Raw genomic sequence first — 23,893 nt, 5'->3', positions numbered from 1 at the left:
CCACTCAGTTGTGTCTGACTCTTTGTGACCAAAGAGTCACATCACCAACTCCCGGAGCTTACTCAAACTCATATGTCCATTGAGTCAGTGATACCATCCAACCATCTCATCCTCTGTCATCCCCTTCTCCTCCTGCCTTCAATCTTCCCCAGTATCAGGGTCTTTTCTAATGAGTCAGCTCTTCTCATCTGGTGGCCAAAGGATTGGAGCTTCAACTTTAGCATCAGTTCTTCCAATGAATATTCAAGATTGATTTCCTTTAGGATTGACTGGTTTGATCTCTGTGCAGTCCAAGAGTCTTCTCCAACACCACAGTTCAAAAACATCAGTTCTTCAGCACTCAACTTTCTTTATGGTCCAACTCTCACATCCATACATGACTACTGGAAAAATCATAGCTTTGACTATATGGATCTTTGTCAGCAAAGTAATGTCTCTTCTTTTTAATATGCTATCTAGGTTTGTCAGACTTGGCCATTAGGAGGGCATGAGAAATCTTAGGGAACAGATTGGGTGGGGAGATGCTGGTGAGGATACCAGATTGAAATATATTGAGAGGTTACATGAATAACAAGGGAAACAGTGGAGGCCATGAGGGTGGATGACTCTTTCCAGAAGCATACATGTTTCTCTATAAGCATATTGGTGAGGAAAAGAAAGGAAGTATTTTCTGATTGCAGGAGAGCTGGGGTGCGAAATGATTCTTTAATAAACTGGTAAAGACTTAGATGCATATGCTCTTTCAATTTAAGATATCAAAGAAAAATGAAGTCCTAGAAAAGACAGAAAAGGAGGATACCCCAGTTTAAGAAATATCATCTTAGGCAAAAGCACAGGGTACTTTTCTTCCTCCAAGAGAGGACAGGTAGATGGACAGAGGAGGGAGGATAGGAAAGGCAGGCACTAAAGATCACAGTTTCTTTCATAATGTCCTCCATTTGGGGAGATAAGGACAAGAGGAGACAAGGTCACCTGCTAAGAAGGGAGGGGATGGGTGGTGGTTTCAAGGGTATGGTGAAGATTTGGACCTGAGGAGATGCTGGAGGGTAAAGGGATGTTGAGGAATGCATGTCCTGGGGAGAATGACATTGAAAGTCGTGACTGTGGACCATGGGAGGAAGAGACAGTGAACACAGGAAGAAGGCTGAGAGACTCAGATGAGGAGGAAAGCTGGTGGACAGGCTGTGCAGAGGTGTGTAAGAAGGAGCTTGATTTCAGATCATCTGCCTCAAGACCTCAGAAATAGAGCTCATATTTGACAGCTCTGACATCTTTGTATTTGGGGTATCTTTCTCTACTGTGATCCAGTGGGCCCCTTGAGCCCAAATGTCAACTGCTCTGAAACACATCTGCTTTTCCCTCTAAGGTGCCCTCCCTAGAACTCTCAAAGGGAATTTTTTAAATGCCCCATTGTCAATGCTTTAAGTCAGATCATTTAATCGTTTCCTTCCAACTTGGTGAAAATATCTAGCTAGCGCCTTTCACAGATAAATAGAAACCTAATTCTATATATTTCCTGACACCCTCTAATTGTTTCTTATCATTTTGCATGGGTCCTTTCATTTTCATGACTTGGTAGTAGGCTAATTAAAAGCGAGAGTCACCTCTTACAGGCCCTTGTTTATAGAATCCATTCCACATGGCCTGCTGCTGATACATGCAAGGCACTCAATAGATGCCAGTGTGAGGCTGAATTCACTTACTGAGGGCATCCCTATTAGGGTTTAAACTACGGAAATGCCCAAATTGTCATTAATCATGGAAAGCACTTGCTTAAAGATGACATAGCTCATTAAGTAATTCAGCAAAATTGTTTGACTGTCTACCTTGTCCCCATGCTAAACATAAGGGTGGAATCAGGTTGAGCTGGATTGAGAGATTACATGAATGACAAGAGAAGAAGTAGAAGCTCTGAGGGCAGGTCACTCTCATGGCCTACCCCTGGCATTAGGGAGCCTACAGTCTTGCAGAGGGCACAGCGCAGATGGTAGTAACCCAGTGAGAAAAGGGTTGGGAAAGTACAGAAGGGATGTGGACGCACTGAGTGAGGATGGAGTCCCTCAGGCGGGGTCAGGGAAGTCTTGGCAGAGGCGATGGTATTTGAGTTGGGCCAAGGAAGACATGGGCTTCCCTTCTGGCTCAAATGATGAAGAATCTCCCTGCAATACAGGATACTGGGGTTCGATCCCTGGGCTGGGAAGATCCCCTGGAGAAGGAAATGGCAACCCACTCTAGTGTTCTTGCCTGGAGAATTCCATGGACAGAGGAGCCTGGCAGGCTACAGTCCATGGGGTCACAGAGTCAGACACGACTGAGTGACTAACACTTTCGCTTCAAGGAAGACATAGAATCTTAGTAGGCAGGGAAGAGAGAGATGAGCAGAGTGGGCAGCTAGAAGAGACCGTCCAAGAGCATGTAGTCTGGTGAGTCCTGTGAGCTTTGAGATCATCAGAGTGAGGTGCCTTTGGGGGTGTGAGAGGAAGCCAGGCCAGAAAGGTAGGTGGGGGCTGGTCCAGTTGCTGACCTCAGGGATACGGGCCCTGGTTTTCAGATTTTACCCACAGAAATATTGAAGCAGACAGTCTCACTGGCATGCTGTAAATAAAACAGATAACAGCCCAACAGGTCTGAGGTGATGAGGATCCCCTGGAGCTTTGAGGGGTAATTTGAAAAATGCTGCTGTGGCCATTGGGGAAGAAGTGGGTGACTGTTAAAAATGGAAGCATACTTGGGTAGACCAGTTGTTTACAAAGGTAAGTAGCTGGAAGATTTTGAACAATTACAGGTGAGGAGATCACAGCAGAGGTAGGAGAAGGAGGAGTCCAGCTTGGCCTCAGGCAGTGGGGAGTAAAGAGGACACGGATTCCAGAGATATGGCTGCAGCTCTTACATGTGGCATCCACATTAATTAGAGACCAAATACAGGGGACCCAGAGGGAGAATCATGGGGAAAACCAAAGGACTTTGGACACAGCGTCCCAGGGATTGGAGTGGTCAGTGTATCAGAGCCCTCATGATGCCAGAGAGAAAGCCAGGCAGGACAGAAATGAAACCGTGACCGTCTTCTGACCTGAAGACATGAAGGGCATGGGGCCCTGGTGGGGAAATGGGTAGCCAGCCAGTGTCCTGATTCATAAACTAACCTTGTTCCACTGCTGGGGTGGGGAAATTATAGAGCCAGATGCCGGCAGGGCTGGGTGGGGCGGGCCCACACATGCTTCGCTGGAGGCAGTGTAAGTCGGAAAAATATTTCTGGAAAACCATTTGCATACCATAGTCATTAAAATGTTCAAACGGCTTGACCTAGTAATTCCACATGTGAGAATTGGCCCTAAGGAAATATAGTTCAAAAGGAGAAAAAACCAATGTTTATCCAATCCGAATGTTCATCAATCAATTAAGCAATTAGTTAGAAATTATACATTGAACTAGATACATTCCAGGAACTCTGCTAGGCTAGTGACCATGTTCACTGTGGCAGTGTTAACAATAGTAGAACATAGTAAACAACATAAATTATTTAAAATGCTGCGATGGTTTAATACAGTATGAGACATCCATATGATAGACTATTATGCTTTAATGCTAAATGACACAAGCAGAATTCAAAACAGCCTACTTGCTTCTCTTGTGTTTACTGCCTGGGCGTGCATTCTGACTTGTACTGTGTCCTGGCACCTGACCTTGGCAAGTTCATTAGCGCCTCTAAGCCTCTATATCTGTAATAGTAAGACAGTTATAACAATACTATCTCATGGAGTTGGCTGTCAAGATTAAGTGAGGAAAGGTGTTCAAATTTAGCACAATTCCTAGCACAAGGCAAGCAGTCATTAAAAGCGAGTTGTTCTTTTAAATACTATAAATGTAGACAAACAGACTGACCGACAGCCTCAAATGGACAGCCCCCACTTTATAGCCCCAGGAAATGTGATGAGTGGTGTGTCTTGTATATTTTGTTCAGTATCATTGCAGAGAATCCTATCACTTTGACTGCTCAGTTCTGCCGAGGGAAACCGGAGTGACGGGCAGGCTCTGCTTTCTCTCTTCCCAGCCGTGTTTGGCCAGCGCCTGGATGAGACCGTGGCTTATGAGCAGAAGTTCGGCCCCCACCTGGTGCCCATCCTGGTGGAGAAGTGTGCCGAGTTCATCCTGGAGCATGGTCTGAGCGAAGAGGGCATCTTCCGACTGCCTGGGCAGGACAACCTGGTGAAGCAGCTGAGAGATGCTTTTGATGCGGGGGAGCGGCCCTCCTTTGAGAGGTATGCTGCGCTCACCTCGTCGCCCCGTGCCCTGCTTGGCTGAGAGGACTTTGTCTACCAGTTGAGCCATGGGACTTGCATAGATGCTGCCACAATCCCTGGCTTGCAACAGAAAAAGCCTTTTGTTCTGCTCATGACTCAAAATTTGGGAGCCTGGAGCATGGGTAGAGAAGTGTGCTGACCATTCATGTGAGAGAGGACATGAACTAGGACTAGGGCCTTGCAGGTCAGTCAGCAGGTATGTAGGAAACGGGGAGGGGAATGCGGACTAAGGCAGAAAGATGGGACCTAGCTCAAGGCGCACGATTTGGAGCAGATGAGGGATGGAGAAGGGCAGAGCTGGCTGGGCAGACTTGGGGTGGTGGATTAGGCACCATGTCAATATCCGAGGGTTCCGATGGTCTTCCTTGGCTTTCCAGAAACAGCCAGGGCCAGTACTTCTTGTTTATTTGTGGGAACACAGTCCTGTGCAACTCTGAACTTGATTCTGAACCCTTTGGGAGGGAGTACAGACTGACATCATGGCAGCCTAGTGTTCTCCCAGTCTCGTCTCTGGAGGTTGCCCAGCCCCGTTTGGGGCATTTCAGGTGCAATGATGTTTCATCCACCCTCGCTCTCCCCACCGCCCCCCCACCACTGCAGCTACACAGCCGAGGTTTTCTTCTCTGCCCTGCTCAACTGGCACAACCCCCACCGACGTTGTATACTTTTGACCTGTTGTGCAATATTTGCTCAGTTGCCTGCACGCGCTTGTCCTGCTGGCAAGAAAGAGCCATTGTTCTTTCCAAATCTGCAGCCCATAAACCGAGGTTTAGTGAGCCAGTCTCCAAAGATTGAAATCCCCCAGGAGCTTGTTTACGTTGGAGAACTAGGGCTGATCCTGGGACAACCGTGAACAGCTAAGTGTGGTACTGTGCCGACCATCTCACCCTCCCTCTCCTTCCCCTCCCACTCCAGCCACCAATGATGCCCACTCTCCTTCGGAAGCATCGCTGAGACCTGTCTCTTTCTCTCCATTCTCAGCCACTGTCTTGGTTTGGAGCATCATATGTCTGTCTCTGCTGTCCTTGGCATCCAATAAGTTAATTTATCAAGGTGCTGTGTTTTAACAGGAAAGCAACAGGCAAAGATGTTACTGTAATGAGAGCAGATTATGGGCATCAAATTTACAGAGCTTTCACATTTCACCATCAGGCACCTGTTCAATCAAGCACACTACCTTCACCCTGACTTTTCTTCTTATGTTTTTAACGAGCTTTGCGTGGATCAAAAGATGCAGATGGGTTATTGCTAAAGTAATGAGAGCAGTCAGCCAGGAGGACTAGAGGTGATTATGGGAGTTACCAAACACCTGCCCGAGGCTTGAGCTCCTACACCTATAAAGTCAGCCTGGGTGGTTGGAGTTGAGTCTTTGATTCCTGTGAAATATTTGGGGCTGGAGGGAGGAGAGTCACACACACCTTGTCTGATTGCTCCACCCCCCTAGGACTGATGAATAGAATTTACACATCCAAAGTAAGAAGGGTCACCTAAGACTCTTCAGGGCTGACTCCTGGGGCCACGTGACCCCTAGGGTACTTGTCTAGATCTTCTACATTCCACCATCAGATCCCCCGAATTACCTCACTAGAAAGGAGAAAAACAAAGGTGCTCTTATTTGGTAGGTTCTACTGCAGATGTATCTGGTTCTCATTAAACATATAAATAAAATTTTAAAATGTCTTTGTCAAGTTACTTCTGGGCTAGATACTGCCCATATATGATTCACTTCGCATACCTATATTTCTGTGAGAAAAGGACAAGTGTGCCACATTGGGTCAGTGTTACAACACAACGGTCGACAGACCATCTGAGAGGTCTTGGCTAATCTCTGATGGGTCAGTCATTGAACTCAGAAGTCACTTGGCTCCTGACTTGTTCTCAGTCTTTGATTAAAAAAAAAAAAAAAAAATATATATATATATATATATATATGTATATATATATGAGGACATTTCATTAGATTGGAGGAAAAGCAAACTCAGGAAAAATCATGCTGGAAATTTAGACTATAACCATGATATTTGAGCCAGTTCTGTAACCATGGGGGCACAGACATTAAACCAAAAACTTAGAAACAAAACTGTATAGTTCTATTGTGTTAAGTGCCAAAAAATGAAAAATAGACAGTATTTTTTTTCATCTATTTTTAGTTTCATTTTTTCATCATTTTTCATTTCAGCAGGGGGCTTTTGACGTGATCTACTGGATTTAGGGGGCTTCCCTGGTGGCTCAGACAGAAAAGAATCCGCCTGCAATGCAGGAGACCTGGGTTCCATCCCTGGGTTGGGAAGATCCCCTGGGAGGAGGGCATGGCAGCCCACTCCAGTATTCTTGCTTTCACCCCAAAATGGCACTTAATCTGAGATACAATAAACAAGCCTGAGTATTCAGCCAAGCCAAGCAGAATTATCTTCCCCTGACAAAATGAACTGGAAAGCATTCAGTGGGTTACAATATTCTATGATGATTTAGATGGCTAATTGTGCTTTTTGATGATAACTTTGAAGTATCAATCCTGTATCTGTGGTTACAATCCCTTCCTCTTTTCTAATGTTGGTTATTACCTTCTCCTGATTGAGCTATCTATAGAGTTTGACTTTTTTGTTGCTATGTTTATCTTCAAAAGTTTCTGGTTCTTGATGTATTATCTATACTATTTCTCTCATTTCAAATTCTTTGTTTTCCATATTTGTTCTGTGGGTGTGTTCTGAGTTTTGGGGGCTGTGCCACATGATGGACGATGCATTGGAGAATGGAGTCATGGTGGTAGGAAGCCAAATAGGGGCTGGGGCAGAATCCTGGCAAAAGACTTGATGGCCTTCTGGAACAGGGTGGGGAAAGGAGGGGCAGGACTTAGAGGGATTCCAGGGGCAGTTGCAGAGTAAGATTAGAGGCTGTGGGGTGGGGGAAGGGCTTCAATCAAACCAGAGACGCCCATTGGATGGACAGTGATTCAGGGGCATTGGGACAAAGGAGATTTCTGGACTTAAGAGAGTGCTGCTCTGCAAAGTGTCAGATGCTATTTTCTGGGGAACTTCTCCTGCATTTTGATGAGAGGGCTTTGCCAAGGTATTTTTAGGCAGTGACTCAGCAGGGAAGTCTTTTCCAGAACCCCCACCTTTAAGTGAATAGTCCCCACCCCTGATTTCCTGAAGGCAGCAGTGGAACAGAAGCAGGACTCTGTGCTTGCTCGAGTTCTGCTTTGAGTTAGAGTTCACGGGCCGCAAAAGCTGGAGCCTTTTCAGAAGGCAGCTCCAACCACCAGCCGTCAAACAAACCAAAGAGAAAACATTTACATGAAACGTCAAGACAGAGAGCTCCACAGTCAAGCCATGATGTTCTGGTTTCTGAGGCCTCAAATGCCTGCCTTCTCCTCCTCTTGCCCACATCCACGCCTCCTGGCCCTCCTCCAAGAGTCGTTCCCACCCAGCCCGTCCACTTCTGTATCCCCCATTGCTAATGTCCAGGAAGCACTCAGATCAGCTGAACCTTTTACCACATCACAGCTTTTCAAAATACTACTGGGGCTGTCTCTTACAAACACCAGTTTTTTCTTTTTCTTTCTTTTTTAATTGAAGCATAGTTGATTTACAGTGTTTGGAGTGTACAGCAAAGTGCTTCAGTTACACACACATATATATCAATTCTTTTTCAGACTCTCTTCCATTATAGGTTATTACAAGATATGGACTATAGTCCCCTGTGCTCTGCAATAGTCCTTGTTATTTACTTACTTTATATGCAGTAGTGTGTATGTGTTAATCCCAGATCCCGATTTACCCCAACCCACCTTCTTCCTTTGCTAATCATGAATTTGTGTTCTATGTCTATGAGTCTATTTCTGTTTTGTAAGTAAGTCCATTTGTACTATTGTTTTAGATTCCACATGTAAGCGATATCGTATATTTGTCTTTCTCTATCTGCCTTACTTAGTATATTCTCTAGATCCATCCATGTTGCTACAAATGGCATTATAAGATTTTTTTTTAAAGGCAGAGTATCATTCCATTGTGCATATATGTAGCACATCTTCTTTATCCATTCATCTGTCAATGGACATTTAGGTTGCTTCCATGTCTTGGCTATTATAAATAGTGCCGCTATGAACAGTGGGGTTCATGACCAATTTTCCTTGATATGAAATAAGCATATGCTTTTTCACTATTGAGCTTCAAGTTTATGGAATATTCAGACTCATTTTCTCTTATAGAGCTGTGGGATAAATGCAATAAACTCCATAAACCCCAGAGATCAGTAGACTTTTCTTAAAGGGCCACAAATGAAATATTTAGGCTTTGTGGGTCAGACAATATCTACTGCAGCTACTCAACTCTGTTCGTATAGCATGAAATCAGCTGAAGACAATACAAAAATGAATGAGCATGGCTGTGTTCCTATAACACTTTATTTATGGATGCTGAAATTCAAATTTCATATAATTTTTCACTTGCCATGAAATATTCTTCTTTTGAGCATGCCCCCCCCCCCCCCACAGCCATTTAAAAATGTAAAACCCATTCCTAGCTCACAGGATGTACACATAAAGGCAATAGGCCAGATTTGGCTCCTGGGCCATGGTTTACCCAGTCTTACCTCCATCCTCCTTGTTGATACTTGTGCTGCCTGCCCCATGCCCTAATTCCTCCTCATTCTTCAAATCTTTTCTGAAGAGTCTCCTAGGACTTCCCAGTTCTATGTTGGATATCCCTTTTCTACATTTCGATGCAGTTCCAGGTCCGGAACTTCCTTTTTCTTTGCACTAACCACACAGTATTATAATGACTTGGTAACATTTGAGTCTGCACAGCTTTCTCGCTCCATGAGGACAGGGCTCTTGTGTGTCCCCCAGGTTCACTGCTGAAATCCCTGTATCTGAGTATCTTGAACCTAGTAGATTCTCTCAACTCTTACTGTTGAGAGTAAGTGTTGAATAAATCATCATGTAAATATATGAATGAACCCCAGAACTATGTTAAACTTTCTGAGGGATTAAAGAGAACAATGGGCCATAGCTATAAATGAATTATTGCATGAAAAACTATAGACTACATAGAAAATGCTAAATTGTAGTATACTAAGTGGCTTAGAGAAAGAAGAAAGCAATGAAAGCTAGATAGTTTAACAGGTTTAATGGAAAAGTAGACCTTCAACTTATCTTTGAGGCACTTAGGTAGAAGAGATAAAGGAAATGGTGTTGGGGATTGTTATTCCCCAAGGGGGAATAGCAAAAATATTTTAGTCAAATGTGTCTTTATCAAACTCCACTCCTTTGCAAAATTTCCTTTTGGGGACCTGGGATTTTATTCAGTGGATTGCCAGCAGGGAGGTGAGGAGAATTCTGGAACTTTACTTTCAAAAAGCATTGCTTATTTTCCTCCAGAGATACAGACGTCCACACCGTGGCCTCCCTGCTGAAGCTTTACCTCCGAGACCTCCCAGAGCCCGTGGTTCCCTGGAGCCAGTACGATGGGTTCCTGCTCTGTGGGCAGCTCATGAATTCAGATGAGGCAAAGGTTTGTATGTCATTAGAGTAAGTTGTCCTACTTTGGAAAAAGGTAATGGTTACTGAACACTAGTCTGGTGGGCAAGCAACAGTGGGTCCCGGGTGGACCTTTTGGTGAGATACTTTGTTAAACTAAAACTTTCTCAACAGCGAAAAGTCAAATGAAGCCAATTATGGTGACAGTCTTTGTGGGATGTCACACTCCAACAAAGAACTGGGCTATCGTCAAATACCCTCAAGTCACCTTAAAGCTATTAAGAGAAGGAGGATGCTTCTGAGAAGGTTTCAAGCAATATGGCCTTGCTGAAACCCGCTGGAACAGAAAGACAGACTGACCAACCTGGAGGGCAGATGCGGGGTCCGAGTGTTCTAGCTTTGTGATACCATGCATGACAGGCGTGGATCTATGAGGAACATATGCCAGGGAGAGGAAGGACAGGAACTTTCCTTGGCTCATTTCAGCCACAGCTGCCTGCAGGGCCTACAGTTCCTGTCTGCAACATCACAAAGCTCCTCACCAGCAGGAGTTTTGATCCTCAGGTAAATTGTTTCCTTAAAGAGTCAACAGTTAACCACATTAGAATCATGTTAAACAAACTAACCAACCAGCAAAAGAAACCAGTAAAACCCTACTGACAACAATAAAACCTTCATGGTTTTTAGATTTGCAAAACTAAATGGTCCATGAATGCCTTTGTATTACACAGTTAATCAGTTCAGTTCAGTTCAGTCGCTCAGTCGACCGAATGAATCGCAGCATCCCAGGCCTCCCTGTCCATCACCAACTCCCGGAGTTTACCCAAACTCAAGTCCATCAAGTCGGTGATGCCATCCAGCCATCTCATCCTCTGTTGTCCCCTTATCCTCCTGCCCCCAATCCCTCCCAGCATCAGGGTCTTTTCCAATGAGTCAACTCTTCTCATGAGGTGGCCAAAGTATTGGAGTTTCAGCTTCAGCATCAGTCCTTCCAATGAGCACTCAGGACTGATTTCCTTTAGGATGGACTAGTTGGATCTCCTTGTAGTCCAAGGGACTCTGAAGAGTCTTCTCCAACACCACACAAGAGTCTTCTCCAATAACACACAGCTAATAAAGGGGTCTAACTCCCCACATTGGGGGTGGGAGGAGATTTGTGTTTAGCACTGCTATGTTAAAAGCTCTCTCTGGCAAAATGGTGCACAGAAAAACTTGCAATAAATTTAACTTTGATTTTGCCATTTATTGATGGCAAATGATGAATCTTCTGTAAGACTCAGTTTATTTACTTAGACCAAGAGAACTTTCTACAATGATTGAACTGTTACATAACTGCACTGTCCAATGTAGTAACTGCTCATTGTATGTGGCCACTAGGTACTTGAAATGTGGCTAGTGCAACTAAAGAACAAAATTTCTAATTTTATTGTATTTCCTAATAGTCACATATGGCAAGTTGCTGTTATATTAGATAGTACAAACTTAGATTTCATAACAGGATCATTTTGAGAACCAAGGGATATGTGTCACAAGTGAGTGACATTTTAAAATTATTGATTTGGGACTTCCCTGGTGGTCTAGGGGTTAAAACTTCATTTTCCAGTGCAGGGGGTGTGGGTTCCATCCCTGGTTAGGGAGCTAAGATTCCACATGCCTTGCAGCCAAAAACAACCAAAACATAAAACAGAAGTAACAATGTAACAAATTCAATAAATAATAATGATCCACATTAAAAAAAAAAATCTTTAAAAAATAGTGACGGCAGCCCCTACAGGTGCTATGAGTGAGAAGAGGAAAGAAAGTGTGCCTTCCTTCGTCTTCCTGGCACATGCGCTCCTTGTATGACTCTCTCTGACGATCAGTGTGATCATGGAGCTCTAACCTTCAGACCTCTCACCTGCCCTCCCAGTTGGTCATCCTGGCCTTGTGTCCCAGTGTGTTCCAGGAAAACCATATTGCTTGAAATCCCAGTTCTCAGAAGCATCCTCCTTCTCAATACATTTGAAGTTACTTGGGGGCATTTGGTTCTGGTCCAGTTCTTTATTGGAATGTTACATCTCTAGCATTTACAAAACAAACAATTATTGTGAGTATGGTTATCACTTAGTTCTTGCCTTAGAGTAGCTCCGAGTTGGGGAGGAGAGCATAATTGCAGATGAATAAAGAAATACACTGTACAAAAAACAATGAGCATCTCCATGCTGTTTTTGCAGCTTCCTGTGGATTTATAGTTATTTCAAAAACGTTTTGTTTTTTCAAAAACATTTTTTTAAAAAACATAGAAAACTGTGGAGACAGACAAGATTGACTGCCAAAATGTTGCTCCTTCAGAGATAAACTCCACTTATGTTCCAGGGTCCCATTGCTGGCAAGTTAGCAGATTCATTCACTGGTGTTGAAATCTCTTCCCAGGCCCAGCAGGAGTTGATAAAACAGCTCTCCATTCTTCCCCGAGACAACTATAGCCTCCTGAGCTACATCTGCAGGTAAGAGGCCCCTGGAATCAGCTCCGTAATTTTCAGCCACACCAGAAAGATGGCCCCTGTTAGAGGAGGAAAGAGTATCCCTGTGAACTCAAGAGATTCTGGTCCAGACCTTTGGAAGGTCAACTCTATTCGCATACCACTGAGGTAGTTTCCTGTGACCCCAAGATAATTTAAAGGATCCCCTGAAAATCTGATCAACACAAAAAGGAAACATACATCCTCCTTCAAACCTACTCCAGGGCTGCCCAGAATCCTGGGACAGGCATTAGAACCCAGAATCCTTATAATTTTTCTAGAAGTATCTCTCATCTTCCTGACTCTGGACCGTAACTTAGCACCCCAGAGGCATTCTTTCGGGCCACCTTTCTTAGTTCCCTTTCTGAGGACCTGCTGTGTGCAGACTTTGTGGCAAAACATGGTATGTGGATTGACCCAGATCAGGCTGAGTTGGAAGCCTGGATCTCCATCCCAGACATAGCTGAATTTCTCTTTATTTTTTTTTAAATATTTTTTATAGTTTCCAAATTATAAAAGAGATAGATGCTTGGTTTGGAAACCAGCAAAATACAAAGTACTGTATATAAACAAAAATTACCCCAAGTCTGCTTCACCCAGCAAAAATCACTATTAACATTTGAATGTGTTTCCTTCTGAATGTTGTTGTCTCTGTGCTAGATCTTCACATATATCAATATAAATAATATGGAAACAATTTTTATACCAAATTAGAAATATGTATATATATTAATAATATATGTATTTGTAGCCTGCTTCTTTTGGCTAAATGTTATAGTTTGAGAATTTTCATATGTCGCAAAATAGGGTTATATATGACTCCTTAATATTCCATAAAATTTTCTCATTTGGACACCACACCCTTCTCTGAGAATTTCTCCATATTGGAAATTTTATATTGCTTCAGCCTGTTCATTTAAAAGTGTTTTTTAGAGCTAGCATTTAGAAATCCCTTTGCTGATCTTTTCAGGTTTTTTCTTTTTCCTTTTTTTAAATAATGAGTCTGAGAGCTTCATGCCTCAAGTGGGTAGAATTATAGTGAAAATTCATTGTTAGTTTTTGAGCACCTGCTGAAAATTTGAGATGCTCGGTGGTGTAGTCTGAGGATGAGAGCAAGGAGGCAGCATGAATTCCCATGTATGAAATCTCACTATAGCATTTTTTCTCTGGAGACTCGGCCGGGATGTACAGAGCGCCTGGGAGACGAGCCTGTAAAGTCAGGGCTGGGCACGGTCCACACCCATTTCAGTCTTTCTTGGCTCTTAGCTCCTTGCACTGGACCCTGCTTCCTGCCAATGTAGCTTCCTACCCACCCTGGGCCCCTACACCACCCTCAGCAGCTGGGCTGCTTGTTTCTTGTCTTCCTTGATCTTGAATCTTTCGAGACAAAGCCAAATTCTTGTAGTCAGAGCAGACTGGTCCCATTCCTGAGACCAGGAGGAAGGAGCTGAGACACACCTCTGTGATCTTGTTGGTACCTGGAAGTACTTCCTTGTGGCATCTTCTTGTCTCCCACTCTGGGATATCTTGGCTGCCCGCAGGTTCCTCCATGAAATCCAGCTGAACTGTGGAGTTAACAAAATGAGCGTGGACAATCTGGCTACTGTGATTGGTGTAAATCTCATCAGGTCGAAGGTCGAGGACCCTGCTGTGATCATGAGAGGTACTGCTGGTCCCGTGGTGATGGCAGGGGCAGAGGAAGTAATAACAGTGACATCACTACCAAATTGCTCTGCAATTTGCTGAGCATTTTCTGTCGATTATCTTATCTGAGTTGTAAAATAACCCTGTGAAATCAGCAGGCAGTTTATTTTCTGGGTCACAGCAGAGCAGAGAGGTTAGAGATTTACCAGTCATCACACAGTATGGTAGGCTAGCACAAAAACATTTAGCTGGTGTTTCTTAGTCTCTTAGTATTTTTAAACACCCTTAACCAGAGAGTGCAAAAAAATATGATTTTATAAGACACCTCAGAAAGAAGCTACTTGTAAAGCTGTGCTGAAAAGACTTCTGAGGCTGTGTCTTAGTTCAGTGAACAGGAGTCTCGACACAGAGTCAGGATGCCATTGATGTCTGCCATGATTTGGGGGAGACAGTATGCTTGGCACACATTTGGTATGTGTGCAGTAAGAAATCAGATGTCATATTGAGGACCACATCAGGAGAGAAAGATGTCTTCATTTTCTTTCTTGTCATATTCCCTATTTCCTAATCAAAGATGATGCAGAGGACTATAGGCTGAAAACAACCCTTTTTCACCCCAGTCCCATATCCTCCTGTCTCATCCTTTTCACCAGGATCCCGTATCCCAAGCAATTAAGAAGGGTCCTGTGAGGAACAACTGAAGTCCTTGGGGGCCATGTGGTTTTAGAGTCAAGTTTAGTGACATCTCATGGGTGGAGATCCTTGAGGACTGCCTGGCCCCTGCCCATGGTCTTGCACTACAAATCTCTTTCTTCTTTCTTTCAGGGACTCCTCAAATCCAAAGAGTGATGACCATGATGATCAGAGACCATGAAGTCCTTTTCCCCAAGTCCAAGGATGCACCTTTATCACCCCCTGTCCCCCAAAATGACCCCAAGAAACCTCCAGTTGCACGAAGTTCTGTGGGCTGGGATGCCACTGAGGACCCTCCAATTTCTAGGACAGACAGTGTAAGTAACATGGTAAGGTGTCGAAAACCTTCCTCTTTCCATCCAACTCTTCCTTCAGTCCAGGTCATTCCATGTAAGAGCTGCTCTGGGGCTGGCAATCTGGGGAGTCCTGGGAGATGCTGTGGCAGTGGACACAGCTGGTATAGACTCATTTGAATGCATCTTGAAAGCCTGGTCTCTTTCAAAATCTGGTTTCTGTTGGAATCCTAGAGATGAGATTAGTGACATGTGTGCCCATCCCCCAATGGCTGAGCAATGGGAGTCCTCACTGAAGCCCACATTAAAAAGGAAACCCTTTCAAATGCAGTCCGGGGAAGTTTGATAGGGAAATTAATGTATACCACAGTGTAAACGTTTCAGTGAGAGTTGTTGAAAATTCCGGGTGAAAGTCCAGAGAGAACTGGTTTCCTGCTAAGCCATGAAACGTGATTTCTTTCTCAGAGTATGTGATGTGTTTGTGTATTATTTCCCTTTCCCTGATAAACTGTCTCAGCAATGTCAACCCCCTCATTTGTTCTGAAGGATTGCGGCTCACGTTCACAATGTCAAAACACTCTGCAGACTCTGAAATTTAGACTAAGGCCAACAATTTACAAAGCTCAACTATTTTTACATCTTTATAGAAACAAATATTTTTTAAAAGAACACATGAACTTTACGTAGCAGCTTGATTCTTGATGTGTGACCAAGTAATGAATCTAAAATTCCTGGTTGACCAGGCGCTATCAGTTGTCTACAGTGCTGTTAATCCTGTGGATGATGAGGAAAGTATTGAGAAAAAGGTGGTGGTGGTTGTGATTTTTCTTGGGTGATGCCTGTCTGGATATAGTGCATCTTACTAATACTCTAAAATCAAATTAATATTTAGAAATGTTCGTACTTCCTATAATGAAATCATCCTAGACATCCTTGAGAGTGGCCATTTTGCTCATTTGACAGGTTTCTGTATTTGTTGTAACAGTGATGGAGAGGCACTGTGCTGGAGACCTTAAATAGATCACGTCTGGAGTTGTCACCCTTCCTCTGTAGGGCAGAATTTATCTTACATATCTTATAGCTGAGGTGCCGAGTCTCAGGGAGGTGGACCAACTAGCCCAAGGTGATGGTAATAGAATGGCAGGAGGGTGGGACTTAGATCTAGTTTGCATCTCAGGTTCCAGGTCCTTCGGATTCCAGGTGGGGTTGCTGAAGCAGGTGATAAGTTAGAAGTCTCAAATGATAGCTTGAGCCCTGATTTTCTGATTTTACATTTAGGGCTCAGTCTTTTTCTCTTTCTTCTTAATTTAATCTGAACATATATATCCATGACACAAAAACATCAAAACAAAAGAAGAGATATGTTTAGAACTTCAGCTCCCTCTGCTCTCTCCACTCACCTCATTCTTCCCTGACTTTATCAGTTCCTTTTTTGTCCTTTCAATGTTCCTTTATGAAAACATAAGTAAATATGAATGTAAACTGTTATTTACCTCCCTTTTTATACAAAGTATAACATACTCATTCTCTCCCTTTACACACACACAGGCACACACACATGCTACTCTGTATCTTGAATTTTTCTGTTTAATGGCATACCCTGGAGACATTTTCATGTCAATACATAGACAGCAACTTCATAAACCATGTTTTAGGCAGATGTATGATGGTAAAGAATCTGCCTGCAATGCAGAAGACCCAGGTTTGATCCCTGGGTCAAGAAGATCCCCTAGAGGAGGGCATGGCAACCCACTCCAATATTCTTGCCTGGAGAATTCCATGGGCAGAGGAGCCTGGCAGACCACAGTCCATGTAGTCACAGAGTTGGATGTGACTGAGCGACTAACACATGTGGTATTGTATTCTGTGCATGTACCATGATCTACTCAGCCAGCCCCTGTAGATGAGCAGGCTACTTTTATTCCTTTATACTACAAACAAGGATGCCATAAATAATGTTGACCATGCTTCATTTCATGCTCATATTTCTTGGATAAATTCCTCAAAGTGGGATTGATGAGTCAGAGAGTAAATAGATTTATAATATGCAATTTTGATTAAAATTGTTAAATAGTGGTTGTCCTCTTTTGTACTTCCACCAGTGATGCATGAAATAATCTATTTCTCTACACTTTCCCCAGCAGAGCATGTTAGCTTTCAGGGAGTGGGGGTTCCCATCTGATAGGAAAGAATTGATATTTCATTAATTTTAATTTTGAATTTTTCCTATTGTAAGAGAATCCAAACATTGTTTTCTTATGTGTAAGGGCCAGTTGCATTTTCCTACATAAACCATCTGACCTTGTTCTTTGCCTCTGTTTCTATTGATTATTGGTTGTCGTCTTCTCAAATTTTATGAACTTTATGTACTAGGGAAAATAGCCTATTGTCTGTGATATGCATTGCAAATATTTTTGTTAGTTTGTTTATTCTTTTTTTATTTAGCATGTAGTGATTTCTGTGGCTTACTTTTAATTTGGGAAATCATGGAAACCCATGTAGATTTAATTTATCAAACTTTTCTTTTATGGCTTCTGGATTTTGGTCATGAAAAAGCCTCCCCATTCTAAGATTATTTTAAAAGATCCTATTTTAGGACTCTTTCCCACAAGCAATTGATTTTAGTCAGCATTTCACTTATAGAGCACGAGTTCCTTCAAGTATTAATGTAATATTCTTCTGAAAAAAGTGCCAGGCAGAAAATCAACTAATGTGACAAATTAAGAGATAGTCTTCTTACCTAAACAGACATTTCTCCAAAGAAGACATATAGATGGCTAAGAAACACATGAAAAGATGCTCAACATTGCTCATTATTAGAGAAATGCCAGTCAAAACTACAATGAGGTATCATCTTACACCAGTCAGAATGGTCATCATCAAAAAGTCTACAAACAATAAGTGCTAGAGAGTGTGGAGAAAAGGGACCCCTCCTACACTGTTCGTGGGAATGCAAATTGATACAGCCACTATGAAGAACAATCTGGAGATTCCTTAATAAACTAGCAATAAAACTACCATACAGCCCAGCAATCCTCCTACTGGACATATATCCTGAGGAAACCATAACTGAAAAATACACATGTACTCCAATGTTCATTGCAGTGCTATTTACAATAGCTCGGACATGGAAGCAACCTAGATGTCCATCAACAGATGAATGGGCAAAGAAGGTGTGGTACATATACACAATAGAATATTACTCAGCTATAAAAAGAAATGCATTTGAGTCAGTTCTAATGAAGTGGATGAACCTAGAGCTTATTATGCAGAGTGAAGTAAGTCATAAAGGTAAATATCATATATTAATACATATATATGGAATATAGAAAGATAGTATTGACAATCCTATATGCAGGACAGCAAAAGAGACAAAGTCATAAAGAACAGACTTTTGGACACAGTGGGGGAAGGGGAGGGGGATGATTTGAGAGAATAACATTGAAACATATACATTGCCATATGTAAAATACATTGCCACTAGGAGTCTAATGTAAGATGCAGGGAACTCAAAGTCAGTCCTCTGTGACAATCTAGAGGGGTGGGATGGGGTGGATGATGGAAGAGGGGTTCAAGAAGGAAGGGACATATGTATACCTATGGCCAATTCATGTTGATGTGTGGCAGAGATCATCACAATATTGTTAAGTAGTTATCCTCTAATCTAAAATATAATAGTTAATAAAATACCAAGGAAATAAAAGAGATGGTCTTCTAGAGTTTCATAGATGCACACCCAGGAGATGCCTTCTTTCGAGTTTCTCATCCTTATCCTAAGAACATGACACATGTGACAAAAATCCATGTAACATCCAAGGCCATTTTTTTTTTAGGCCAGTGACTCAGATGCAACCAGCCCCACTGGACAACAGCCAAATGATGGGTGTCTAGAAGACAAAGCATCCAGGGACAAGCCAGGAGATTGGAAGCTGCAATCACGAAAAAGGACTCAGACACTCCCAAACCGGAAATGCTTCTTGACCTCCGCTTTACAAGGTGCCAACAGCTGCAAAGCAGAGATCTTTAAAAATGAATTCTGGTCATCTTCTTCGGAGGCGAAAGCTGGGGATGGACACAGGAGAACGATGTCTCAAGGTGTGCCACAGTTTCTCGACTCCCAGCGGACTTCCACCTATGATAATGTCCCCACCCAGCCTGGGTCCCCTGGGGATGAAGCCAGTACCCTCTCACCCCAGGCCTGTGACTCCAAGAGAGATGCTCTTGCCAGCCTAAACTCTGAAACTGGGCCTGGGAGAAAAATCTCTGGTGAAGAGGAACTTGAATCTTTGCAGAAGATGGTCCAGGAGCTGCGAAAGGAAATAGAAACACAGAAACAAATGTATGAGGAACAGATTGAAAAGTAAGTCAATCCCAGAGGGGCTTGGGCAGCCACTTGGTTTCCATATTAAAAGCAAATAGGGATTTTTTTTTCTGCCAAAGGAGTGACATCATGAAACTTCAATTATAGACAATAGTTTCTATAGTAAGTAGTCTGGCCTAATGAAGAACAAGGGCAAAGGGATTGAGGAGAGGACCAAATTAGTGAAAACACTAAAATTTAGATTAAATTCATGGAAAAGTAAGTATGTAGCTTAAGTAGCTTAACCAGCTATTTCCACAAAGTGATTCTTTAAGCATCAACATGCTTAATACGAGCTTCCCAGGTGGAATAGTGGTAAAGAATGTGTCTGCCAATGCAGGAGACACATGGGAGGCAGATTGGATCCCTGGGTTGGAAAGATTTCCTGGAGGAGGAAATGGCAACCCACTCCGGTATTCTTGCCTGGAAAATTCCATGGACACAGGAGCCTAGAGAACTACAGTCCATGGGATCACAAAGAGTCTCACGCATTTGCCTTAAAACATTAAGAAAAATTTTTAAATTTTTTTGTATTAATGTCATTCACCAACTCTGCAAATATTTATTAAGATGGCCACTCCTCCTGAAGGGAATAAAGTCTTCTGAATCCAAAATTGGGCAGGGGGTGGGGGCTCCCAACTCCTCCAAGGGAGAGGAAAGAGGACTCACAGTCTATAATCCTTACTCTAATCTTCACACTTCAGACATCCCTTCTCATATAATCCCTTCAGTAATCAGGTGAAATAAGTAATACCCTCATTTTACAGAAGAAATTTGAGTTTGGGAAGTATAAAAAGGTTCCTAAAGGTTACATAGCTAATCACTGATGGGGCTGAGATTTGAACCTGGGTCAGCCACCCTCCCAAGTTCACTCAGATTCTATCTCCCCACCACTGGAATCAGTGGTCAAGATCTAGCAGTGTCTCGTGAGGTTGCCCTCTAAACAAGAGGGATGTGGAGAATTCTGAGAAGAAAACTAGATTTGTGATGAGTAGGATTCCAGAAAGTAAAAGTGTTAGTCGGTCATGTCTGACTCTTTGCAACCCCATGGACTGTAACCCAGCAGACTCCTCTGTTCATGGGGTTTCCTAGACAAGAATACTGGAGTGGGTTGCCATTTCCTCCTGCAAAGTATCTTCCCAAGTCAGGGATCAAACCTGGGTATCCCACGTTGCAGGTAGATTCTTTACTGTCTGAGCCACTAGGGAAGATGGGAAAGAATCTTCCTGCAATGTGGATTCCAGAGGAATGTCTAATTTGGCTTGAAGAAGAAATGGGCAGAGGTAGGCACTGCTCTGATGAGAGGCCATTACATGCAGCATCGACCAGGCCCTTGAAGTCAGAAGCCAGTGAAAGTGTTAGTTGCTCAGTTGTGTTTAACTCTTTACGACCCCATGGACAGTAGCCTGCCAGGCTCCTTTGTCCATGGAATTCACCAGGGAAGAATACTGGAGTAGGTTGCCATTCCCTTCTTTAGGAGGTCTTCCCGACCCAGGGATTGAACCCGGATCTCCTGCACAGGCTGGAGATGGGTCTCCTGCATTGCAGGCAGATTTCTTACCATCTAAGCCACCAGGGGAGCCCAGGAATGGGCTCAAACAGGAACTCAAGTCTCCATTTAAGAATGTCTCTGCCGTTGGGTAGCATGGAGGCAGTATCTCACAGAATGAAACTCTGAAGCGACTTTTCTAGTCACATTCTCCTCACAGGGCTGAAATTCCCTGCTGTGGTTTTAAAATGTCATACGTACGCTCATTTTCAATGGTGAATTCAGCATAGCCTGAAGGAGGACAGACAGGCACCTGAGATGAGACTAAGATTTTGGCCAGTAACTGAAAATCCTGGGGATTCAGGAATCCAGCAGATCCTGCACTTTGAGTGGGATTCAGAAGTGCGGGTGGGGCTGGCAGGACCATTGCTCCCAAAGGGCAGCTCCCCGACTTCTCCAAATCTTGGTCTCCAGGAGCCTTCCTGAGAGAAGGCTCTGGTCCATGGTCTGTGTGGAGCAGGATGAGAAGGCACGCATGTGTACACAGGGGCTGGGGATCCGTACACACAGAATCTGGGTGAGATTCAGCTGTCAGTCAACACTTCCACAGAGCAGGACAGATGTAAGGCACTAGTGGGCTGTAAATATCAGAGGCGGTATCTTCATTCAAAGACTTCATAGTGTGGTGGAAGATACAAAACACAAAATGACATGAAAAACAACACGAGATGTCACAGGATGGGTGATAAATGATGAAAGAGGAGCAGGAACACGCTCTGGGAGTTCAGCTTTACCGGCAAGTCCTCCTGTCCGGGGTGGGACACAACCAGGAGGCACAGGCTGGAGACGGGTCTTGTGATGTGGAAGGTGAAACGGACAGGGTGGCGGTGGGCAAGGCTGGAGGGAGAGTCTAGAGGTCACGCCTTGTCACTCCATTCTTTTCTTCACTTCTTCGTAGCCTCGAGAAGGAAAATTATGACGTGTGGGCTAAGGTGGTGAGGCTCAATGAAGAACTGGAGAATGAGAAAAAGAAGTCAGCTGCCTTGGAAATCAGCCTCCGCAACGTGGAACGCTCCCGGGAGGATGTGGAGAAGAGGAACAAGGCCTTGGAAGAGGAGGTCAAGGAGTTTGTCAGATCGATGAAGGAACCCAAGACTGACGCTTGAGGATCCCAGTAACCACAAAGACTGCCTGCAGAGACCCAGCACGGCTGCCTTTCTTGCTGCTAACCAATAGCCAGGAAGCAACATCACTCCCTAAGAGGGAGATGACATTTGGAGGGAAAAACATCACATTTCCCAATAAATAGATCAGTGGAGTTTGCAGGAGGATAAGAGTAAGCGGGGACTTGTGTGGACAACTATGAGCCCCTGGGGCTGTATTCGAAAGGATTGCATTATTCCACGGTGGTTTCAGCTGAGTGAGACAGCACCTTCCGCAACTGGATGGCTGTGTCCAGTGGAGACTGACGCAGGCCACAGGCAATGGGCTGCCCCCGACAGAGGCTGGACTGAAGTGTTAGCTGTGTTTCCGTTGTGGAACAACTTGCTTGGTCAGATGTCTGACTGGGGTGTCTCTGAGACACAGGGGCCAAAAATAATATTCAGCTTTTGAGTTCTCTGCCTTGGGGGAGGGAAACTGTGTTTTGAAGGGCTGCACCTGCTGAAGCCAGGACCCCATTCTGCCACGCCCACCATGAGGCACACTCTCCAGGGCTGGAAACTCAAAATTCGTGTTAGGCAAAGACAAACCAAACAATAAACTGTATTTATGAAAGCAAAACCCATTAGAAAATTATATTCAAATAAAGGGAAAAAAAGAAGCAGCAGCGCTGTTGGTAATCCGTGCAACACCTTTATGAGAGCAAATGACTCCCCTTCCTGGGGGCAGAGACACCCCTCTCCAGGCACATGATGCGCAGGACATGGGCTGTGTTCCAATTCCGCTTGCATTTCAGGGGCTGCGATTGCATAGGGCAGGCCCACGATGATACAACTTTTTTTAGACGCTGGTTGTGAGTTTAGATAGTAACAGTCATATAATAATATTTTTCCTGTTTCACCAAAATGCATATGATTTTATTCTTCTAACGATCCCGAGGCACTAGAGAAAAGCTAGGGCTTTCCCAGCTCAGAGTTGACTTTTCCTTCTATATTAAGTCAACCTGGCAGGGGCCCCTAGTGAGGCCCCCAGGACTTCCTAGGAAGCGTGGTGGAGTCTTTAGTGGTTTTTGTCATCGTTCTAGTTGAGTGGTCTCTAAACTCTTTTGATCATGTACCCCATCAATAGAAAATATTTGAGCATACCTTCCTCAATATGAAAATATGTGTAAGTGTTATTCGCTCAGTCGTGTCCTATTTTTGCAACCCCATGGACTGTAGCCTGCCAAGCTCCTCTGGCCATGGAATTCTCCAGGCAAGAATGCTGGAGTGGATTGCCATTCCCTTCTCCAGGGGATCTTCCCAACCCAGGGGTCAAACCCAGGTCTCCTGCATTGCAGACTAATTCTTTACCATCTGAGCAGCCAGGGAAGTCCATCCTTCTCAACATAAGTATGTTTATTTATTTATAAATGATATACACATACTACTGTATTAATCTATCATGTATATCACAAAACATACACAAGAAGAAACTGAATAAGGATGAGATAAAAACAAACCCTAAGTAAATATTCTCAAATGTGCTTTCAGCTCTGGAAGCCCCTAGCCCAATTTCCCAGCGGGTGTTACCTGTACTCATATTACATATTTCATCCATTACTCCCATAAATATGCTTGAATTCTGGAAGACACATGGCTGAATTAGTGGTTTGGAATCTCCAGTTATTCACAGTGAGAGTTTAGCCTTCCCCTTCTGTGTCTCCTCATTATTTCTTTTTCTCTCTTTATTTTCTCCCCTTTCTTCCTCTTTTCTGTATTTTGCTCACTCTGGTCATCATATCCCTCACAGAGTGAAAGGCCTGGACAGAAGCTGTTTCCTAGTCCCACTACCCAGGCCCTGTTCCTCCCGCCTCCAGCATCCTGAGGACCAGACGGATGGAGGACAAGGATGACGTGTGGAACTCCTAGTAGAGGCCTGCTTACAGCCCATTGATGGCAGGGAGACTGATTTGGAACATTATTAAGTAAAA

The 23,893-nt window shown here is 43.6% G+C and overlaps 1 protein-coding gene across 1 annotated transcript in view; it reads left to right on the top strand.

The window, feature by feature from the left end:
- ARHGAP25 (Rho GTPase activating protein 25) overlaps positions 1 to 22,881 on the top strand; it is an 88,391-nt gene extending 65,510 nt beyond the window's left edge. Inside the window, exons 5-11 of the mRNA XM_065927245.1 lie at positions 4,052 to 4,259; positions 9,682 to 9,814; positions 12,193 to 12,266; positions 13,823 to 13,944; positions 14,751 to 14,935; positions 18,745 to 19,271; positions 21,719 to 22,881. Coding sequence (XP_065783317.1) covers positions 4,052 to 4,259; positions 9,682 to 9,814; positions 12,193 to 12,266; positions 13,823 to 13,944; positions 14,751 to 14,935; positions 18,745 to 19,271; positions 21,719 to 21,926 — 1,457 coding nt within the window. The 3' untranslated portion in view covers positions 21,927 to 22,881. The remainder of the gene's footprint in view (positions 1 to 4,051; positions 4,260 to 9,681; positions 9,815 to 12,192; positions 12,267 to 13,822; positions 13,945 to 14,750; positions 14,936 to 18,744; positions 19,272 to 21,718) is intronic.
- The last annotated feature ends 1,012 nt before the right edge of the window (positions 22,882 to 23,893 follow it).

Source organism: Muntiacus reevesi, chromosome 3 (assembly GCF_963930625.1).
Source record: "Muntiacus reevesi chromosome 3, mMunRee1.1, whole genome shotgun sequence".
NCBI lineage: Eukaryota > Metazoa > Chordata > Mammalia > Artiodactyla > Cervidae > Muntiacus > Muntiacus reevesi.
This window is presented reverse-complemented; position numbering and strand designations above follow the sequence as displayed.